The sequence below is a fragment of the Populus trichocarpa genome, chromosome 2 (assembly GCF_000002775.5).
Source record: "Populus trichocarpa isolate Nisqually-1 chromosome 2, P.trichocarpa_v4.1, whole genome shotgun sequence".
In the NCBI taxonomy this organism is placed as follows: domain Eukaryota; kingdom Viridiplantae; phylum Streptophyta; class Magnoliopsida; order Malpighiales; family Salicaceae; genus Populus; species Populus trichocarpa.
The window spans coordinates 21,762,793-21,784,595 of NC_037286.2; the positions used below are offsets into that span (position 1 = coordinate 21,762,793).

Consider the following 21,803-nt stretch of genomic DNA (forward strand, 5'->3'; position numbering starts at 1 on the left):
TATTTTTGGTGAATCATACATTCTATTTCCTTTCTCCTATTTATACACATTTTTCTTCAAAGTAACTCCTACAAAGCAGTTAATAAAATATCACTAGTTATTCCATGTGTATCAAAAAAAATTTGACTTTTTATTTTTTAATTAAAAAATAATTATATATTCAAAACATTAAGTTTTTTTTTTTTTCTACAACACCTCTAAGTTAAAGCCTATTTTGCGAAGGATCAACAATTAGAAATGGGGTATCATATAAAATTATGAAAAAAAAAAAAAAGAGCAATATAATAGTGATGAAATTCATGTGGATTTAATATATATTCAATTGATTTAATTCTCTATTATTATTGGCTGCTCAAACCCCTGTGATGTAATTGAATCCACGTGACCCGAATCCAGCTAATAAAATTGGTGACATTTGAATACAGCATCATCTGACATAATCATGATCCAAGCTCACCTGCAAATAACAGTAGCAGATGACGTGGCCAGATATGCAGCCAGTAGAGTTTGAGGAATTTAAATTTGTTTTACCGACCGAACCGAAGGACAGCAGCGGAGGTGGCCTAATTGGAACGGTACCTCGTTTAGTTGGGTCTAAACTTAACCTACCAAATAAAGAAACAGAGGAGAGGGCTTGGTGGCTACTGGCTAGTTTTAATGGAAGTCGCCTAACTGGCGGTTGCTTTTGGCCATTTCTGCCATCTTAACTCAACTCGGAATCAGAAGATAGGGTTAGGTGATGGCAATTGGTAAGTGCATAGATGTTATATTTCCGGTTGAATTCCAAGTTAAATCCGGAAAGATATTGACCTGATAGAATTTAATTAATCTAATTAAATTTTTAGTAATTTTGACCTGATAAAACTTGATTAATCTAATTGAATTTTTAGTGATTTGATTGGTGTAATCAGACCTTATCAAATTAACTACAAAATAAATATTAAAAAAATTAAAAATATATCATTTGAGTGAAAATAACTTATTTAAATTAATTTGAGTGCAATGTTTTTCCTGCTCGGTCGTTATGGTAAGTTTGACAACTATGGGCAAGACCTCCCAAAGCTCACTCGTTATACCCTATGCTCTTTTGTGTTTTAAAAACTCAACCGTTTAATTGGCTTGTTTCTTTATATTTTAAGGATGTTTAAATGTATGATAATGATTATTTTTAAAAAAAATTATTTAAAAATATATTAAAATAATATTTTTTTTATTTTTAAAAAATTATTTTTAATTTTAACATATTAAAATAATTTAAAAACATAAAAAAAAAAATATTTTACTCCATTCCGGTTTGAAATGCAATGCGAAACATGGGTCTAACCTCTCTCTTTTTTACCAATAAGAAGAAAATAAATCACCCAGCTGTCCAAAAAAGAGAATGATTTATGCTTGTAAAGGTAATCTTGACATACAAGGATTTCCAAAATGAACTTTCCTATATTTACAGGAAGCCCAAAAATCATCAATAATTCTACTGCTAATGTTGCTATCTAAAAGGTTTAACAGCTCCTTGCTACCACCATAGCTTTTCTGCTCTCCCAGGCCACAACTAACTATATCATCTTTGACTTCAATGCAATCCATAATTGCATCACGTTCTTCCCTGCTATACCCTCTGATGGTGGTCCAACTCTCATCCCAATCCCACCTAGGCATCCCTGAGAGCAAGGACAGCCCTCTGATCCTCTCTCCGGCTGAACTTTCACGGCTTGGAGGGACCGAGACCAAGTTATTCAAACTTTCCGATAAGTCCAGTGAGTTCCAAAAGCATTGATCAAGAATACTTGTAGGAGAATTCGAACTTGAATTGGATTCTTGGATTTGCTTTGCGACATGATGAGAATTACTTTCTCCGACCAAAAATGGATGCTTAAGAAGTTGACTAGCTGTCCACCTCTCTCTTGGGTCCCTCCTTAAACACTTGTCCAAGAGATCCCTTGCTTGTTCCGACAGGCAACAGGGGAAATCTGGTAAGTGACCGGAATAACCTACCCGGTAAATGATGGAAACTGGATCGTTGACATTATGCCAAGGCGTGCTCCCACTAGCCATTTCAATAATTGCGCACCCTAAAGCCCATATATCACTAGCAAACCCCTGCTCCTCTCCACGCGCCACCTCTGGTGCCATAAACATCGGCGTACCCGCGATCTGTCCTACTTGTTCCACACGCTTTGCACACCCGAAATCTGCAATCTTGGCACCGCTCGGTCCTACTAAAATGTTGCTGCTCTTAATGTCACAATGCACCAATCCGTTCAAATGTATGTAATCTAGACCTTGCAAGACTTGACTCGTGTAGTTCCTGATCAAAGGTTCGTCGAGCCGACCTCCATGAGCATGTATTGCATTGCTAAGAGTGCCGTTGGGCATGTACTCCAAGAAGAGATTGTACATAACTTTGCTGTTCTCTCTAGTGATGTCACAGCCCCTGTAGCTAACTATAAAAGGAGAGGTTAAAGAAGAGAGAATCTGTTGCTCCCTTTGCAAGAATCCAGATTGGAATAACTCGACGGATTTGACGGCGAAAACATCACCGGATTGGATAGAGGTGGCGAGGGAAACGGTGGCTGTGGAGCCGTGGCCTATGCTGTGGCCTCTAGTCCAGTCCATTTTACAAAGCTGGCAAATGAAACTATGCTTTGCTGGGTGTATTTTGTTGCTACTTGCTAAAGTGCCTTTTTATATAGAAAACGTGGAGGGGTATTTGAAGGTTAGTTGGGACAATGCCTTGAACAAGAGTGTACGACGCATCGAAATAGTTGTGGTTTTGACAGCTTTGGCCGCCTAGACGGCAAAGACTTGGCAGAGGCCTCGTGGGCACGTGTGGAGAATTTAGGAGGGGAGGTACGAGTTTGCAAATTGGCAAAGGGTATAATTCTTTTATCATTCTAATACATCAATGTTAAAAATAAATTAGATAAAAAATATTCTGTAAAAATATTATGCACCATATTATTAACATTTAGTAATTCAGACCGGTTGAAATCATATTTATCACAGATTTAAATTTTTTTATGTTTTTTAATTGTTTTTATGTGCTGATGTCAAAAATAATTTTAAAAAATTAAAAAAATATCATTTCGATGCATTTTCAAACAGAAAAACACTTTAAATCATAACCGTTATAAGTAAAGGGTGGGTAGGAGGGGTTGGAAAAGGTAGAGTGGATGGATAATTCACCACCACATGGACGTATTGTATGGGAGTGGACTTTGAAGATTAATTAAGAGTATGTTGAAATGGGGTGGGTTGAACCACCCAAGAAACGGTAGAATTCTAGAACCCATTTGAGTATAAACCCAGTCAATGCGCTTGCCGAGGGTGAAGTCAATTCTGTGAATGTGAAACTGGGCATTTTGTCACAAGTCAAATGCTCAATTGTAGCACAGGTTATTTTTCACTTCAAGCAGTATTATTCTAATAATAATAATAATATCTTAGTTGACGTAATGTGAAACCTTCATGGATAATGTGAATTCACACCTTCCTTCCTTTCTTTAACGTTTGAATTCTGCGAGGGATGCAACGAGAGAGGAATATTATGATTATGTTGAAAAAGGAAGAATCAATTATTATGATCATGACGAGTGCCCCTCGATCGAGAGATTGCTTCTCAATTCCTTCCTAAACGTAAATAGTGGGTAATTTGCAAACCTGATCAAGAATTAATAGCTCCTAAAATCAAACCTTAGTTATGGATTTCTGTCCTTCAAGCAAAGCAATCAATCATCATACGTTTTGGACGTGGCTAGCTCCTGTTTATTTTTTCATTTTAAAAATATTTTCAAATAAATTTAAAAACAGTTTTTGATGTTTCCGTATTGTTTTGATATACTGATGTTAAAATTAATTTTTTAAAAAATTATATATATAATTTTAATATATTTCCAAGTAAAATATATTTTACAAAATAAAAACACTAATTTCTTATTATTATATTTGTATTTTCGGCAAAAGCAACTAGTTACTTGTTCATGGAAATTAAAACACATCTCTGATCTATTGCTTGCTTCTTCTTCTTCTGTTTTTTCTTTAAAAAAAAAGAGCCCACCTAGCACGAAATGATAATCATTTGATGCACCCTTCTACTTTAATCATTCAAGGATTGGGAAAGATGGCAAAAAAGAAAAAGAAAATGTTGCTTCAAAAAACTCGAAATCATCTAACTTCAAGTGACGTTGACATGTCCACATCTTCTTCCTTCCTGTAATTATCAGCATCATCATGATCAGTATAGCCAGCTGCTCTTCATATGTTCGAGAACGACTCGTGTCTTGAATGATTAGATTCGAGGGCTTGTAATATACAGAAGCCATGCTCTTCATCAACTACATGAAAGAGTAACAGTGCTCGTGCGATTATGACCTGGGAATGTATGCATGCATGGTAGAAAACTTGCTTTGGTGATTAATTAAGATTTAGCAAAAAGAAACTAAGTTAAAAGCCCAAAACATGAGGGACCTCAGCTAGCAGAGGGCAGAGAAGCGTTGTAGACGTTGCAACTAATATTCCAAAAAGTAAACAAACCACGCTAATTGCAATAAAGCAAGAGCCATTAAAGCCAACAAACTCAGCTAAGTGTATAGAAATAAGAAATGTGAAGATTGATCCAACAGTCTCTCATCTCACGCACCACTCGATATTCTCCTGTCAATCTTACTATTAGTTGGACCAAATTAACGGTGTCTTCTGGTTAGTAGATGGGACGGGATGCTTGATTTTATGCGTTGCTTGTAAGGTGGATAATGATCATGAAGAGGCTTTTCTCACAAGCAACTCACGCTATACATACACATGAATAAATGCTTCACTAATATCTAAATATTTTTAAAAAAATTCAAGAAAAATTGGATATGATATTGGTAAGGTAAAACTCGGTTGATTTGGTTAGATTTTTAGTGGCTCGATTGACGCGATCAAAGCCAATCCAAACTCGACAAGATCAAAGCCAATCCAAACTCGACAAGATCAAAGCCAATCTAAAATTAAAAAACAAAACAAAGTTGTTTTAAAATAAAACTTAATAGATTTAATTAGATTTTTAATAGCTCAATTGAGGAGTTAAAACCAATTCAAATTCCATCATCATGTCAAAACCAATCTAAAAAATATAAACAATTAAATGTCCGAATAATAGTTTACCTTTTTCTAAAGGCAATAAATACTTCATTTCTTGATGTGATATTAATAAGGTAAAACCTGATTGATTTGGTTAGATTTTTATTAGTTTGATTAACCCGATTCAAACTCAACGAGAGGTCTATATTATAAAAATTTTGTTTTTTAAAAAAATAAATAAAACAACATTATTTTAATAAAAATAATTTACTTGAGTAAATTCTATGATTTATAACTTAAAACGAATAAAAAAAACAGGTTGTTTTAATCAAAGTAATTTGGTGACCTACAAATTGATTAAATGTACCAATAGTCTACCTTTCTCTAAAGGCAATCCCCCAGTCGAGGGTGACATCTATAATTTTGGTGTCTATTCTATTAATTCATGTGGGGATTACACAACAAGGGAAACGTTTTAATTTGTCTTCGTGTGGGCATGAGAGTGCCAACGCTTTCCATGCTTTTGCTCCTATTAAGCTTCACTCGGTCTCTTTTCCTTTTCCTTTTTCTTTTTCTTTTTCTTTTTCTTTTTCCTCATGTGAATGAATCTTTTTAACCAGTGAGAAAATCAAACAATATGTAAAAAATCAAAATAAATATATAAGTACGTATAGCTTATCATCAAATTCAATATATAGTATACGAATCTTTAAAGAACTCAACGGTTTAGTAAAGATCCTAAAATCAAAATCACTTTACAATCAAGAAAACAAATCTCATACTGAATAAATAGAAGAAAACTAAAATTTGAGAATAAACCCTTTTCTTAAGTTTTCAAAGCAAAACTCAGATTCGATTATCAGTTTTAGAACTCGTTTGTTTTAGTATTTCAAAAATGTTTTTGAAAAAAATTTGAATTTTTTTATTTTTTTCTTTGCTTTAAATTATTAATTTTTTTTTTTTTTGTGTTTTCAGATCGTTTTGATATGTTGATGTTAAAAATAAATTTTTTAAAATATATATATATATATATATACATTTCAAAGTAAAACACACTTTGAAAAATAATTACTATTATACTTTCAAAAATCCTTTTAATATAGTTATATAAATCTTTGTGAAGTATGTTGAATATGTTGAATATTGAGATGAATAAATCCATTGACTCAATTATAAAAGGTGCAACCCTCTAGTGTAGTGGTAGTATTTATTTATGCAAGAAGTTATGAGATGAAGTCTTCCCTTTTTAGAGTATTTGATTTTCTTTAAAAATAAAATAAAAATCCCCCATTAATTACTAAAGGAGGCTAGAGTACTAAACCTTCATCTTAATAGTGGTTAATTACCAATTAAATTCGATATGGTATTAAAACTTTTTTGCCCCACTAACCAATAACTATTAATATAGCGTCCTAATTAGCCACTAATATGGGATTTCAAATTGAGTTTAAGTTCTATCAAAAAGTTTCTAGTCGGATGATGCATTCTCGATTTTTTTATATATATATTAATTCCCTATTGTTCATCAATTCCATGGGCTCTAACTCTCTCCTTTTTAGTAATCTATTTTTGAGGTTTATTAAATGGATTGGAATCCAGGGTTTTAACTTCTACTTTAAATCTTAATGTTTCTGTTGTTAAATTAAATTTGATAATTGAGTAAAACTCCAAGAAATCTTAAGTCTTTTCAACCATTCTTAACTTTATATATATATATATATATATATATATATATATATATATATATATATATATTATCTTTTTATTTATTATTTATTCTATGTTGTGGGATTGATGGTTGTAATTGTGGGGGGGAAATACAAAAAAGTGAAATATTAAATGTTAAAAAAGAAAGGAAAATAAAGAGATCAAGAGTGGCCCAAGAATGAACCAATCAAGTTTAATTATTTTGCTCTTAAGGTTCCTCCCTCTCAAGCTATTTTTTCTTTCTCATATGGGTTACTTTCCTGTTCACATAATGTTTTTTTTATTGAATCTTAATTCCAAATTATTAAAAAAAAAATCAAGAGTGGTCCAATAAACCTCTCAAAGAATAGAAAAGTCGAATACATGGAGTACGAGTATCCAATCCAATGACAACTAGCTTCGGTGTCCACATTTCACCATGGGGCATGCTATTTTTTTTTTCCTTTAAAAAATGATTTTGAAATGTCAAAATAGAGTAAAAAAGAATTTTATATATATATATATATATATACACATATTCATAACAAACTTGTAATTATAGGAATATGGGCTAAGTTAATACGAGATATATCATCATACTCCTAACCTAGATAATAAGATTGAAATAACGTGCTAAACAATTATAAAGCAATTTTTATTTTAAAAAAACTTGTGTTAATTTTAATCTGGGTCATTAGACCCAAAGCACCTAATCTGAAAAAACTATAATGTTTAATTTTCATTAATCATATATTGAATGATGAAATTGAAAAAAAAATTAATTATACAAAAATATTAAAAAATAAATAGCAATTAAAAGAATGGTGATTAAAATTAAAATACAAAATAAATTTTATATTTTATATTTTATAAAGGGTGAAAATAAAAAGAAAAAACAATTTAGTAAAATGATAAAAAAAAATCAAAAAAATGAGGGTCAAAATTAACATAAAAATAAAAACAATGTTTGTGATTAAAGGGTGAAATTGAAAAGATAATAACTTTCACAAAAGAGCTAAGAAAAAAAAATCAAAACAACGAGGAACAAATTCAAAAACATAATACCATCAATTTGATTTAAATGATGAAATTGAAAATTAATAAAACTTTTACAAAAAGACTAGAACAAAAAAATTAAAAATTCAAAGAATGAGGACCAAATTAGAGAATATAATATTTGATAAATTGAGATTGAATGATGAAATTGAAAACAAATAAAATTTTTACAAAAAAAGCCAAGACCAAAAATTAGAAACCCAAAGAATAATGAATGAAGTTAAAATACCAACAACCAAGGGCTAAGCTGTAATTTTCGGGGGAGAAGAGAGAAAAGAAGGAGAAAGAAAAAAGAAAGACTCATCAGCGACAAACCGGACCATCACCGGATACATGTGTCATACCAACAGGAAAAGAACGTGGCGTCACTTCCAATGATATGTCAGAATTGCATTTTTGGATGTAGTGAGGCGCCGCACGCGCCTCTTGGTGTACCACACGTGCTCGTTTTTTTTTTATTATTTATTTAGGTAAATATCAAAGTGCACCTGAGCTGAATTTATAATTACAAAAAAAATTATTGTGAAAAGACCAACAAATCCCTTCACTCCAAGTTTAGAATTCTTGATTTTAAAGATATTTTTGTCGTTTCACAATGTGTTTTAATTTTTTATTATTTTTTATATTTGATCAAATATCAAATTGCTCCTTAGCTTAAATTATAATACCAAAAAAAACCATTGTGAAAATATAAAAATACCCCTTAACACTAAATTTAATTTTTTTTTGTTTTCAAAGGTATTTTAATTATTTCTCTATACAATCAAGTTACAAAAATACTTTTTGTCCCTGTATATTTGGTAATGAAAAATGGGTCGCGTGAAAGAACTCTAATGCTCTCTTGAAAGCCTGTGTTAAGTTTTTTGGATGTAGAGCTAAAAACATTATTATATTATTACAATGAACAATGTTTTTTAGTGTAGAGCTACAATGTCAGGGTGTTTTGGCTCGTTTTAATATCACATGAATTACAATTATATTGTTCTTATTTATCCATCTTGCCATAACTACCTGTACACGTTCACGTTCTATCCCTTTCTTTTTAGTGGATGAATTAGTGCTCATGGTTAAGCTTGCCATTTGATGAGGTTGCTGGAATTCTCACTAAGATTATATGGTCTTTTTGAGGCTGTGATGAGATCAAAGGTATAGAATGATGGGCTCGAGTAACTGAAATACCTCCAAAAACAAGTTTAATGCTTTATTTATGAGTTTAAGGGACTCTTTAATGCTTAAATTAGCACTAATTATGAAGAAAAGGAGCCTTAGAAGGTTAGGTTGTGTGTGTTTACAGAGCGTAAAGCTTGAAAAGAACGATATTTTCTTATGAAGAAGGAGATGATTACATACCTTAGGGGACAGGATTGTTTATATAGCCTTAAACCCACTCTCTTCCATCTTCAAGTTCAAACTAGGTTCACAGATCATTGTGAAGATGGCACAGAACTCTTTCCATTACACATTTATTTACAAACAGCAGTGTATAAACTATAAAGTCGTGCAAACAGTCAAGCTAATACCAATACAAATGTCAGTGGCAGTGAAACTACGAGACGCCGAGGTGACAATTCACTTTAAGCTGCATCAGCAAATCCAACTGTCAGGTTCCCATAGTCAAACACTGTATGATACCGTCCCATGAAAACATCTCCCAAGATCCTGCATCCCACGAGCAAAATCATAAGATAATGTTCCGCAGTACTCACAAGCAAATTATTTGAAGAAAATCTTCATGCTGATTAGTAAAAATCATTTAACGTTATTCTTCTGGTTGCAGCCACTCACTAACACAAAACTAGGAATAGTAGAGCACCAGTATCTGTACCATACAATTTCAATTGCTAGAAAATAAACCTGTTAGCTCTGCTACTTTGATGAGTGGACAGATTTTCACGCAGAGAGAGAGAAAGGTGACAGCATACAATGGTCATTGGTGAAGGGTAAAAATAAACTCTTATTGTTAATCAAATTGATTTGTTTGTTTTTCCTGATAGACCGGAGAAGGCAAATACTATCTCTGAAGCATTACACAGCATAATACAAGCTAGAAGCTAGCGCCTGAACAGACCGAAAAAGTCCAACTAACAAGATCAAACCCAGAGAAAAACTATAACAGCGTTGTTTAGGTTGGTTGGAAGGGTTCATTGCCATTTTTTCAATAATGCTAAATGGGAATTTGAGAAAGAGTTTCTGTAATTCTGATGATGCTTCCCTTCCCTGGATGCCCATGGTTGATTCATGTTGAAAGGGACCAACAGACAACCAGGAAGAGAGATTATGGAAGGAAAGCTTGAAACCCTTACAATCAAAGACTATATTTGATATCTATAATCTATTAGTCGGGTTCTTTTATGTTTTCCCGATGACTACGTGCCATATGAGATTTTATTTTAGCCAAACACTAGATGGGAGTTGAGGGCCAATTTCTGAGATTCTGTAGATTTAAGAGTATATCAAGAACCAGTAGCCACTGCATATATCACCAATCTAGTGTTTAATATGAATTTATAAGATTATATAAGAAACAATAGGAGAGATAAATACCATAGGGGTCCATGAGGAGGAGGAACATCTAAAGCAGTAAATCCACTGATGCATTGAGCTGAAACTCCTTCTCCCACTTTAAGTACATACTGTTGATCCACAGCACCACCATTCAGAGTGTTTCCAGAAAAACAAAACCACAATACCATAGTAAAAATAACAAAAAACAAAAAAAAGCTAAAAAAGAAAACATTGGCACTATACATAGAGGACAGTTAAAATATGCTTAGTGTAGACAGAGTTGATTAGTTTATCAAAACAACCACACATCCACTCCAGGGAACATATCTAGAGTCAGCAGTTTAACTTGTTGAGTTTTATAAATTGATTTGCAAGAGAAGTGCCGCCCCTTCACTCTTTCTCTCTTGATATGAATATCTACCATCACCCATTCCTATGCCAGCTCTGTCATTGATTAATCTCATGGTTGTAATTTGACACACAGCCACATAATTAGCCATAAAATGTGTATTTAGCTGCGTGGTGGCATCTGTTTGTTGCTGCCACCATAGAAGTGCCTCAGGGTACCAGCGACAACACATTTAGGATAAAACACATAGGTATGCCCTGATATACATACAAAGAGGAAAGTCCCACTGATCGTCTGAACCATTCAAGGGATAATAAATCCAGAAATGTTACAGATACCAGAGATCATATTTGTATATGAAAAAGGACATGAAAGAATATTTCCACGAGGTAGATTGACCGACATTTCAATGGAGAGGAGTGCAACAAAATTGAATTAATAGACAGGTCAACCCTGGCAATTAACCGACTACCTTCGAGCTTAATTAAGTTAAATGAAATGAAATATGAAAAATTTTGAATACAATAGCTGGAGCATAATAAATATACTGAACAAAATTGCCATACCTGCTCAGGTGACAGTTCAAATAATTTACCACCAATTTCAAATGAGATACTGGGCATGGAGGATAGACTGCTACATTCAACTGCTGATTCTCCATTTGGACTGGGCAATCGGTCACAGAGCTGCAGTCGCAATTGTTGGCATGAGTTGTCACAAGGACAATTCCTCCACAGAACTAAAAGAAGATGGAGCAAACTTACATTATTCACGTAATCAAGAATCTGATCTTCAGTGTCATTAAGCCTGAGCCGATTCTCCATCCATACAACCATCATCTCACAAGCAGTACACATGGCATCATGCAGACCATCTGATGATTTGTCTGAGTTTTCTTCTACCACACTCTCAATGTTCATACTGAAACCATAGAGTTGACTTAATTAATGATTTCATTGGTGCAGCAGAAGTGTCCTATCAAATAACTAACATATATAGCATGTTGATCATATAAACAGCAACAATGAGTTGAACCTGACCTGACACCCTGAGTCCCATCAAAAGTACAGAAGCTAATTTGAGAGCACACCTTTCGTGGTTGAGCCTACAAAATAGAAAGATAACTGAAAAGGTGGAACAAAACAGACGCCGCTTCATTAAAATGATTTTCAAAATAAAGTTAGCCAGCCTAATAATAGAACAAAAATTTCCGTTCTCCCACTACCATAAGATGGAAGGACATGCTATCAGAATGCAAGAAAAACTAAGAATCTATAATGCTCACCTGAGCCACCAGCATTTCCAGTATAATTTTCCCATATTGTGCAACCACCGTCTTGCATTCTTCACTTACAATGCCAGAGGCTCCAATCGCATTATTAATTTGAGTGATCACAGTCTGAAAATGTGAAATGACATGGTAAAATCAAATAAAAGATCTTCCCAAGTCAACGATAACATAATTGCAAAACCAACTGAAGCTAAGCCATGTCCAACCAACAGATGATATAATTATATCACTAAGTGACATCTTTTTTCATTGCACTTGCATGGTGAAACACTTTTAGAAGTGATAACTGCTATCCCTCTGAAACACACAGATGTATCAAAATCCAAGGCCAAGAAAGTGGGAAAAAAAAACCACCATATTCCCTGGCAAAATGAAGCAGTAATAATTCACTCTGAATTGTGTAGAGCGTCATGTGCTCAATTCAAATGACAGCAAAGTGGCTAGAAAACCAAACACATTCTTGGAGAATTTATTGCAGCCTCATCACCACATTGGATTATAGAGAAAACAAATAGATCACAGACTTCAAATTTGAAAATAAAAATAAATATGAAACCCGTCTTGGGACACACTTCAGAAGATAAGGCTGTTAAACATGATAGATGGCTTTCTGAAACTGGTAGATGAGCTATGCCAAGCCAATGGTAGAGCGAAGATATCATAAGAGTATCATAATGAAGTATTCCACATGATTTGTGGTCTGCATCCATATATTGTAACATTAAAAGTTGCGCTCCTTGACAGTGCAGAAACATAGGGTCATCTTTTTTGTATTGTTCCATGGCTTTTGGTAGCATAAGGAATAGCCCTTTTCATATGTGATAAAAGATGTGGATTGATGCCCTTTTCATTTTTGGAAGGGATAAGGATTTCAAGACTCTTCAAAAGTGCACTATGTTAGTGGTGATATGGAGTTTGTGAATCAAAGACTCACTATGTTAGTGGTGATATGGAGTTTGTGAATCAAAGACTCTTCATAAGCGCACTATGTTAGTGGTGATATGAAGTTTGGGAAAGGAGAAAAATTCTAGAATGTCAAGATCAATTTCCCTCCGGGAATTACCATAGGATAGAATACTTTTCAAGCATCTTTACTATGTTTTACTTTGGGAGTATATATGGAATAGCATCTTTACGATGTTCTACATTGAGAGTTCTTCTGTTTCGAATTTTGTTGTTGAGAAGGATGTTTCAGTCTCCCTTCATAATATTCTATCATTTCTTCAAGTTTTCTTTTTTATCAAGAAAAATGTTAAGAGATTCAAACACGCAAACAATGATATTTCAAATAATGTAATAATCCAATCTTGTAATGCAATAATAACTCATCCGCTTTCACATTTGACATTTTACTACTCCAAATAGTGGTCATGTACTAAGTCATTTATAAAAGATAATAACGCATTGAACTGCATTTGCAGCAATGTGCAACTAAGCATGTTATGTAGGAGTTCACTAGGGAAAATAAGGACATATAGCTGCCAAAATTACGTACTGTTGGACCCGCCAGCAAAGAGGTTCCAGAATCAGCAATTGCTTTACACCCACCAGCACACAAACCTGAAAGCAATATTCATATCTCTCAATACCATAAAACAAACATATACACCAAATCTGTCAAGAAGCTAATGTCCCCAGAGTCTAGATGCTAAGCATGCGCAGTAAGCTTTGTATAATTACCAGTTGTTTCAGTGCCAATCAACAAGTCTCCCATATCAAACTGCGAATTAGGGAAACAGGTAACAGAACAGAAAAACAAGAGATTATAAAAAGGCAAGGAAAATTGCACAAATAATGAAAATATTATGGAGTCTAACCTGCCAATACCCCTTATGAGTCACAGGAACATATGTGTGCTCGCCCTTGTAATGATTAGGATCCACCCCACCAAACACAATTTCTCCCCCTTCTTCCCCTTCAACATTGCGGTTCAACCAAAATGAAAAAACTTTTTCCTTAACAAGACCTTGATTAACCATATTGTACCTACAAGGATTGCATAATAGTAATAATAATTACAAATAGAGATGATAACAAGGAACGGCAAAAATAATTTAAAAATTCTTAAACTAAAAGAAAACAATCTACTCACCAAACTGGAACAGCATTTCCAACTGAGATTTCTTGAAACCCAAGTCCAAGTATACCATCAAACTTGGAAGCCAAGAACGTGACACCTGGTTCTTTTGTTGCCTCGATAAAACCCTAATAACAGTAGCACAGATTAAGAACACCAGCAACAATAATTAACTGAAACAATTAAAAAAGCATTATCGTTTACCTGATTCTTAACAACAAGATCACCAACTTCAACACTGTCCTGGCTAAAGAAACCAGAAATTGAACCAGTTCCATATTGAATTGCAGCAGAGGTGCCTGCGTCAATGAAAAAATCTCAAGAAAAACATGGCAACCTTTGAAGCAGTAAGTTCCTAGAACAAAGGGAAAATGATCATACCATTCTTGACGTAGGTTGTTGACGCACTGGACTTATACTTGGAATGGAAATAGCAAGCAAGCTGCACCCAGATGACAGCAAACTATTAAAGTAACAAAAGGCAACAACTTGAAGGAAGTGTGAGTTTGGTAATGCTGTTGAAATTCAAAGTGATTTTTTTTATCTGAAAAGCATCAAATCATCGAAAACTTTTCGATGGTTTTTACATCCTCGTATCAAAATCATCAAAAATCACCTAAAAACACTTTAAAAGAAAACCCAACCACAATAATGCCAAAGAGTCTCGAAGGAAGGAAGGGACCAACCGAGAAATAACATTTTGACGAGGGCACCCAAAGATTAGAGCTTCCTGTATCAAATATAACGGTGAAAGTTTGAGGAGGTGTGCCAATAGCAATTTCACCATAATACTGAGCATCCAAGTAGTTTTTTAGTGCAACAATATCGGCTTCGGTTTCCCCGATATTGTAATACTTTTTGGTAGCTGCAGGTTTGGAAGCTCCTCCTCCCTCTTCCTTGGGAATGAAGTTGACTGATCCAGGTACAACCCGACGACCGAGGTGATCCAATTTCTTCTTCTTTAGTCCAATTCTCATCAGCCCATCATCGCGTGCGGACAAAACCACCGGGAACGAAAGGAGAAGAGCCATCCAAATAGCAGTGAACTGAGTACCCATAGCTGAGTCGAGACTGTGAACCAGAGGAGAGGGAGAAGCCGAGGAAATTAAAAATTGCTAGGAAATTGAGGTCAAGCGGAGAAAAAGAATTTATAGGATAAAACTATAGGTTCCCCCTCGTCGATTGTTCAATGTTACACTTCTATCCTCATATTTTATTATTTTCAATGTTACCCGTGTATTTTTAAAAAAAATTAATTTTTACAGGATATTAAAGGGCTAAAAATATAAGATTTTTTTTATTTTTTAATATTTTTTTATTATTTTCTCTCATTATTTTTAAATAGAAAAGAACAACTCACAAACAAAATTAAAAAAAAAAAAGGAGTTATTTAATGGAAGGAGATATCCTTGCCCTTAATATTATAACCACACTCTCACTGCTTTTATTTATGGTTAAGCTGGCCTACGCTTCATTGAATTTTAGGTCATTTGAAACTAGTCCCTACTAAATGCTAGATAATTGGTTCATGGTACATTGCTGGTAGGATTAATGTTTTTTAATATAAAAAAATATTTAGATATTACTAATATTTTTTTTTTTTAGTAATTTAGCTAATCAAGTATTAAAAAATAAAATTTAAAAAAAAACAATTTAAATCAACTCAAGTTAGGTTTGATAATATTTATATATTATTTAATATATATTAAATAAAAAAATATTTTAAAAAATCCACTTATTTAGATTGGATAATATTTATTAAATTCAGATTAAATTGCAATCCCTATTATGACGTTATCACCTCCCTATTATTGGTTAGGTTAACATGTGATCGGCACTTTTTGGGAATTAAAAGGGTAATGTTAGGACATTTTAAACTATAGGGGGTATATATGAAAGGTTTATAAATATGTAGTAGCAAAATATAAGTTTACCCGAAATATTAACAAAAGTGAGGGAGCAAAGTTTGGAGTGTTTCTCGAGGAAGTCGTTGGATCGTTGATTGGGAAATGGACATTTAAATCCAACGGTAGTGAAGTTTTCGCACTTTTTAGTCTCACGGGTGGATATTGTCGATGGCAAGGCAAACAGTTGAGGCTGGAAGGTTGGATCCGACAAGACGTTTCTACCGGTCTTTCCTTAACTACCAGTCCACTTGTGAAAGTGAGTTGATCCAACTAGTTAGGCCATGGAATCTGAGTTGCCTCCACCAAACCAGGATGGAAAGACAGTACCATTGACAAGAACCTATCTCTTGGCTAGTCCTTGGGATCTCTCTCATTTTGTGGGAAATAAAAAATTGAAACTTTAAAAATGTTCACATAAAACCGTTGCAGTACATAACATATTTATTAAACCTAGTGGAGGAATTGATCTAGTGATTTATTAATTTAAAGCTTAGCTTGAATCGATTTTGTTTTTGAATTAGATTAGATGTTGATTAGTTGAACTAGGTGACTCAACGTATTAACTCGTATCTTAGTTGATTTAACCATGCCAATTTCAAAAACAAAGATTAAATTTATATCCAAAAGTATCTTTTTTAAGTTTATTTTTGTCCAAAACAACTTATTCCGGTTAACTTGACAAATCAGTTATCTAAATCAAAACTAATAAGTATGGTACAAACTATACTCTGTTTAGTATAATGAATGCATACATATAGTCAACTTCAGTGAAATAAGGTTTAAGTAGTAATAAAAATATTTTTTTATTAACATTCTATAATAAAAAAAAAAAAAGGAATCGTATCTAATTGTACAGGTCAAGACTTACTAGGCTCTCAATTAAATAAAAAAGGAATTTGCAATATACATTACAATAACAAATGGAATTTCTATATGATGGAAGATCTAATTGGAGTTGCTATTGAAAATATATCGATCATAATAAAATAAATTTTCAACTTTAGATACTTTAAAATCTGGATGGAGTTTGAATTTTCATCTTGTTTACTAATATGATTTAAATATACCTTCTCTAAAACCAAAGAAAGGTTTCATTGAGCTTTGTTTAATCAGTACAATAATTTTAGAGACAAAAAAAACTTTAATAAAGAGATGGTGAGGAAGTCGTGAAAATTTTAATTCATATATGGGATTTTTATGGCTATGTCATGGGCTGGTAACTGACCTACAAAACAAGTTCATTATCAAAATAAGAGACTTTTCGATGCTTAAGTTAGTAAATATAGTAGAGGTGAAATATATGCATGAAGAGAGAATGTGTGGTAGGGAGAGTAATGTTATGTGTGGAATAAAGAAGTAATAGAGTCAAGTGAGCTTGTTTGAGCTTTTTACCTGATGACTTGTGGTATTTATGAAGATCTCAGGTTACATAAGCTTACCTATTGGATAGGAAAAATGATGAGAAATATCTGACTTCCTAGAAAGTTCAGTCATTCATTATTATTCCACACTTGCCATTAAAGGATATATTAGTGCTTGAGAGTAAGTCATTGATGGAAAGAGGTGGTCATTGGCTGAAAGGTTGACATGAGATAGTATGAGTGAGGTGGTTATTGGCAAGAGAGTGTGGTCATTGCACGCTATGTGCAAAGTTTAGTTAGGCTGATGTTTTCCCCTTATTTTCCTCATCTTCTCCATTTTTGGTTGGGTTTTCGGATAAGGGTTGGTTAGGTTGCCAACCTTTTCCTCCATCTCCCTTTTTTTCCCTTGATTAGGCCAACTAGCGTTGATTGGGCTAAGGCTATAGAGGGTTCTTTTGGGCTTGGCCTGAAAAGGACTTGGTTAGGCTTGGCTAAGGTTAGAGATGGTTCAATTGGGCTAAAATTTGGTATTAAATTGAAGAGTTGTTAGAGAATCGGGAGCCAAAATGAAAAGGAGGGATAAAGATTGTAAAGTGTGTGTATCACACGAGCTAGCTCGTAAAAAAAGATGTCTCTTTCTAGTAGCGTATGTTGCATAGTTAGAGCTCTAATGGTATTTATTTGATGTCATTTGAATAGTCTTGGCGAGACCTTTCTAGTGGTGTTGCACATGCATTTGGTGGATTCACGATGGAGCTTTGATGGCTTGTTCTTTCTTTTTATCTTTGCCCCTACTTTGCCTATTTCCTCTCTTCTTCCCTGCAGTATATATTCTTTCTACTTCCAATCTAGTTTTTTTATAAATCTTGGTTAGGTCAATTTAAGTGGGTTCAATTGAGCCCAAAATTAAGCTTGTTGGGCCTTTTGTTTTGGGTCCAACTAAGTTTTTTAAAAAATATTTTTTTATACTCTATTAGCTAGTATTTCAATACTAATTTTTCACATGTTGTGCTTAAAAAGATACCATGAATATAACTATTTGTGGTTGACACATTGCCAAGATGAAGGGAGGAAATAGAAGCAAAAGAGAGCGATACTATTTTATATGTGTCTGTGTTTTCTTTAGTTTTTTTCTTAACATATTTTTGAATGGAAAGGATTAAACTTTTGTTTGTGATTAAAACAAGTTATGAAATAATCATACACATATTTCTTAACAATACTAAAATTATAGGCCATTGATATTTTATAAAAGACATATGAAAAAAAACAAAAGTTAGTAAAATATATATATAAAAAAAACAATCCTTAGTTTATATTATTATTTTGAAAATCAAATAAGTTTTTAATTGATCTGACATTGTATTTTATTTTTTTTCATGATTTTTCATCTCAAATTGTATAATTGCAACACTTTATACTTTTTCTTCCTAGTTTTATTTGAATTTACTTCTTTTATAGTCATTATGCTCAACTATGATTAATTTTCTTAATGAAATAAAAACAAAATTAGGGTTTTAGTTTGATTCTTAATTTAACTAACAATAAAAAATAAAGGGAGTTCCATTATAAAATGCCTTTAACATTTATTGTAACTATAACTATTTTGGTTTTAAATAACAATCATTTTATAACACAATGATCAATCATCAATGGATTTAGTAAATTTCATTATTTTTGTAAAGTAATGGTGATCTGTTTCTTATTCACCATACTAGTCAATTCAAATGTTTTTTCGTTTGACCTAGACCTTACACCCTTACCATATTAACAAACACCTCTTGACTTTTACTCCCCAGAAATGAATTCCATTAAACATGAGTAAACTACTCCCTAACATTAAAAAAAAACTTGTAATTCATTAATAGTTACATTACACCCTTAAAGAATACATTTTTCATAGAGTTTTTTAGTGTAATATCTTTTAAAAGAATCTTGGCTGATAAAGAATTCTCTGGGATAATGTGGACTATCCTACAAAAAAAAACTCATGGATATTTTGTAGTATGAAATTATATGAAAATTGTCCAAATGTGTTAATGTTATTTTAAGAAGATAAATGTTGATCAACTTTATAGTTTGAAACATGAATGAAAGTCTTCTTATTGGAGATATGGTTCTTACTTTGGAAAAGTAAAAGAGTATGATGAATTATGAGTTTTTAAAGAAGATGAAGACTTTGTAAGAAAAAATGAAAGATGATGGAAATTTTAATGAAAGAACAAGAAGTAGTCAAATGCTAGTGCAGATTTTTGGTTTTGAGATTTTATGAAAGTATGACCCAACATGTAAGAGCATTCAAGGCTTGGCAAGTTGTGAATCTCTCAATTGAAGAATTGACATAAAGAAGGACGGGACAGGTGAGTGTAAGTGTTTCTTATAAAAGAGAAAAAAAAGTTCAAAGATACAACTCAGTAATTTTGTTATTTAATATGAAAAACTCATTATAAAAAACCCTAAACAAAGGAAAAGGCACACAAATGGCTTCACATGACACCTTTATTTAATGGTAAAGACAATTAAAAATGGTCAAAACACATATCTTTTATTTAAAACAGTTGCAAAAGAAAGCAACTCAGAGCCACTTAATTTCTTTTATGTCCAACTTGTTACATTTTCATTCGACCAAGCTAGCTTTTATCATATCTTAAAATTTTATATTTTTTCAAATGACTAAAAGAGAAAGACCTTTTTATTTGGCTTGTTTTCATTATCTAGTGCATGGATGTCCAAACAATCTAATGCTTTCATGCAAGCATGCAATAATTTTATGCATGCATGCATGCAATAAGAATTATTAAGATTAAGTTCAAGGAGGATTGCCAATACTTAGTTCAAGTTGAAAAGCACTAAATTTATCTTCACTTAACGACTTTGTGAAAATGTTCACAATTTGTTTATCTGTGACCACAAACTCAAAAGAAATATCACCTTTTTTAACATGATCATGAATAAAATGATGTCTAATTTCTATATGCTTAGTTCCAAAGTGTTGGGTGGGGTTTTTGACCAAATTTATAGCACTAGTATTATCATAAACAAATTGGAATATGATCCAACTTAAGATAAAAATCCATTAGGGTTTGCTTCATCCAAAATATTTAGGCATAATATAATCCAACAATAATATATTCAATTTTCATAGTGGAAAGTTGTTGTCAAAGTTTGCTTTTTACTGAACCATGAGACTAAAGCATGTCATAGAAATTATCGTATCTCACTAGTGCTTTTCTATTCATTATGGAATTGACAAAGTCAAAATACGAATAACTAGTCAAATTAAAACTATACATCAAAGGGTACCAAGGACCTAATTTATCTGTGCTTTTTAGTTAACTAAAAATATGCTTCACGATATGAAAAAGACTTTCTAGGATTAGCCTCAATGATAATTGAGGATATTTCAACCTTTCAAACCAAGTTCTTGACCTAAAGAAACAAATGTTTGTTCATCATAGCGATCTTGTTATAGTAGGCTAATAAAAATAGAAACATCATCAAACCATAGCAAACAAAAAAAAAACAATACAACTTACTTCAGGTAAGGCGTGTTAGGGGTGCTAATATCTTTCATTTACGCAACCAGTCCATTGCCTAAATCTCTAAAAGACTAGTTAGGGTTTTTAGTAACCATAATACTAGGTAGCGACTCCTTATCAACCAAAGACCTCCCGAACACACCCAAAAAGGATCATCGCGACGTCACAATCTCATAAGGAGGTACGACATTTATAATCCCCAACACATCATTAGTTGTTTGGAGTTAATGAATGATAGTTTTAAATTTGATTTCATCCCCAACAAATCAAGCAAAAGAGACTTGATAGCTAGCACTTAAACTAGTTTTCATTCAGGTTCAGCATGACAAATCTTTAAGGGTTAAGGTGTTTGATCAGATTATGCCTTAATTTCATATTAGAATTGATCCTCAAGCGATTAAAAAAGTATTCCTCCACATGCCATCCATGAATGCAGTCCCTTAATCCTAGCTTCATGTACCTATAATAAGGGGAAAAAAAAGGAGGAGAAATGAGGGGGGTAGATACAACAGCAAAAAAAAGCAATGAGAAAGACAAGAATAAAAAAAGAAGAAGGATTGATGAAAAAGGAAGGCAATGTTTGATATTATGCTAGCGGTTGCTTTTCAAAGTGTTTTTTGCTTGAAAATGTATAAAAATAATGTTTTTTTAAAAAAATATTTTTGACATTAACACGTCAAAACGATCCAAAACCATAAAACTTAATTTGAAATAAAAAAAATTCAAATTTTGGCAAAATGTGTCTCAACCGCATAGCCAAATGGGCTTGAAGAAAAGAAAGTCAAAGGAAAAAAAAAAGTTTTTATTTAGGTTAGCATTTAAGAAAAATATTCTTGTATTATTATCTTTTATATATAAAAAATATTTATGCATACATATATAAATTTAATAACAAGTTTATTGAGTTCTTTAAGACCTAGTCAAAATCAAAAGGTTCGTCCAACCAACATACCCCATAAACTTAAAAC

The 21,803-nt window shown here is 32.7% G+C and overlaps 2 protein-coding genes across 2 annotated transcripts; both read right to left on the reverse strand.

Annotated features, from left to right (window-relative positions):
* Positions 1-1,366: 1,366 nt before the first annotated feature.
* On the reverse strand, positions 1,367-2,729 carry LOC7458298 (mitogen-activated protein kinase kinase kinase 18). The gene has a single exon (XM_002302835.4). The coding sequence runs from the start codon at positions 2,614-2,616 to the stop codon at positions 1,387-1,389; it is 1,230 nt and encodes a 409-aa protein (XP_002302871.3). The 5' UTR covers positions 2,617-2,729; the 3' UTR covers positions 1,367-1,386.
* A 6,381-nt stretch (positions 2,730-9,110) lies between these two features.
* Positions 9,111-15,152, reverse strand: LOC7458299 (cyprosin). The gene is made up of 13 exons (XM_002302836.4): positions 14,715-15,152; positions 14,410-14,470; positions 14,233-14,327; positions 14,044-14,156; positions 13,769-13,937; positions 13,632-13,671; positions 13,447-13,511; positions 11,946-12,059; positions 11,701-11,765; positions 11,425-11,581; positions 11,227-11,346; positions 10,351-10,439; positions 9,111-9,465 (listed from the first exon to the last, which is right to left on the reverse strand). The coding sequence occupies exons 1-13, from the start codon at positions 15,084-15,086 to the stop codon at positions 9,381-9,383; spliced, it is 1,545 nt and encodes a 514-aa protein (XP_002302872.4). The 5' UTR covers positions 15,087-15,152; the 3' UTR covers positions 9,111-9,380.
* Positions 15,153-21,803: the final 6,651 nt, after the last annotated feature.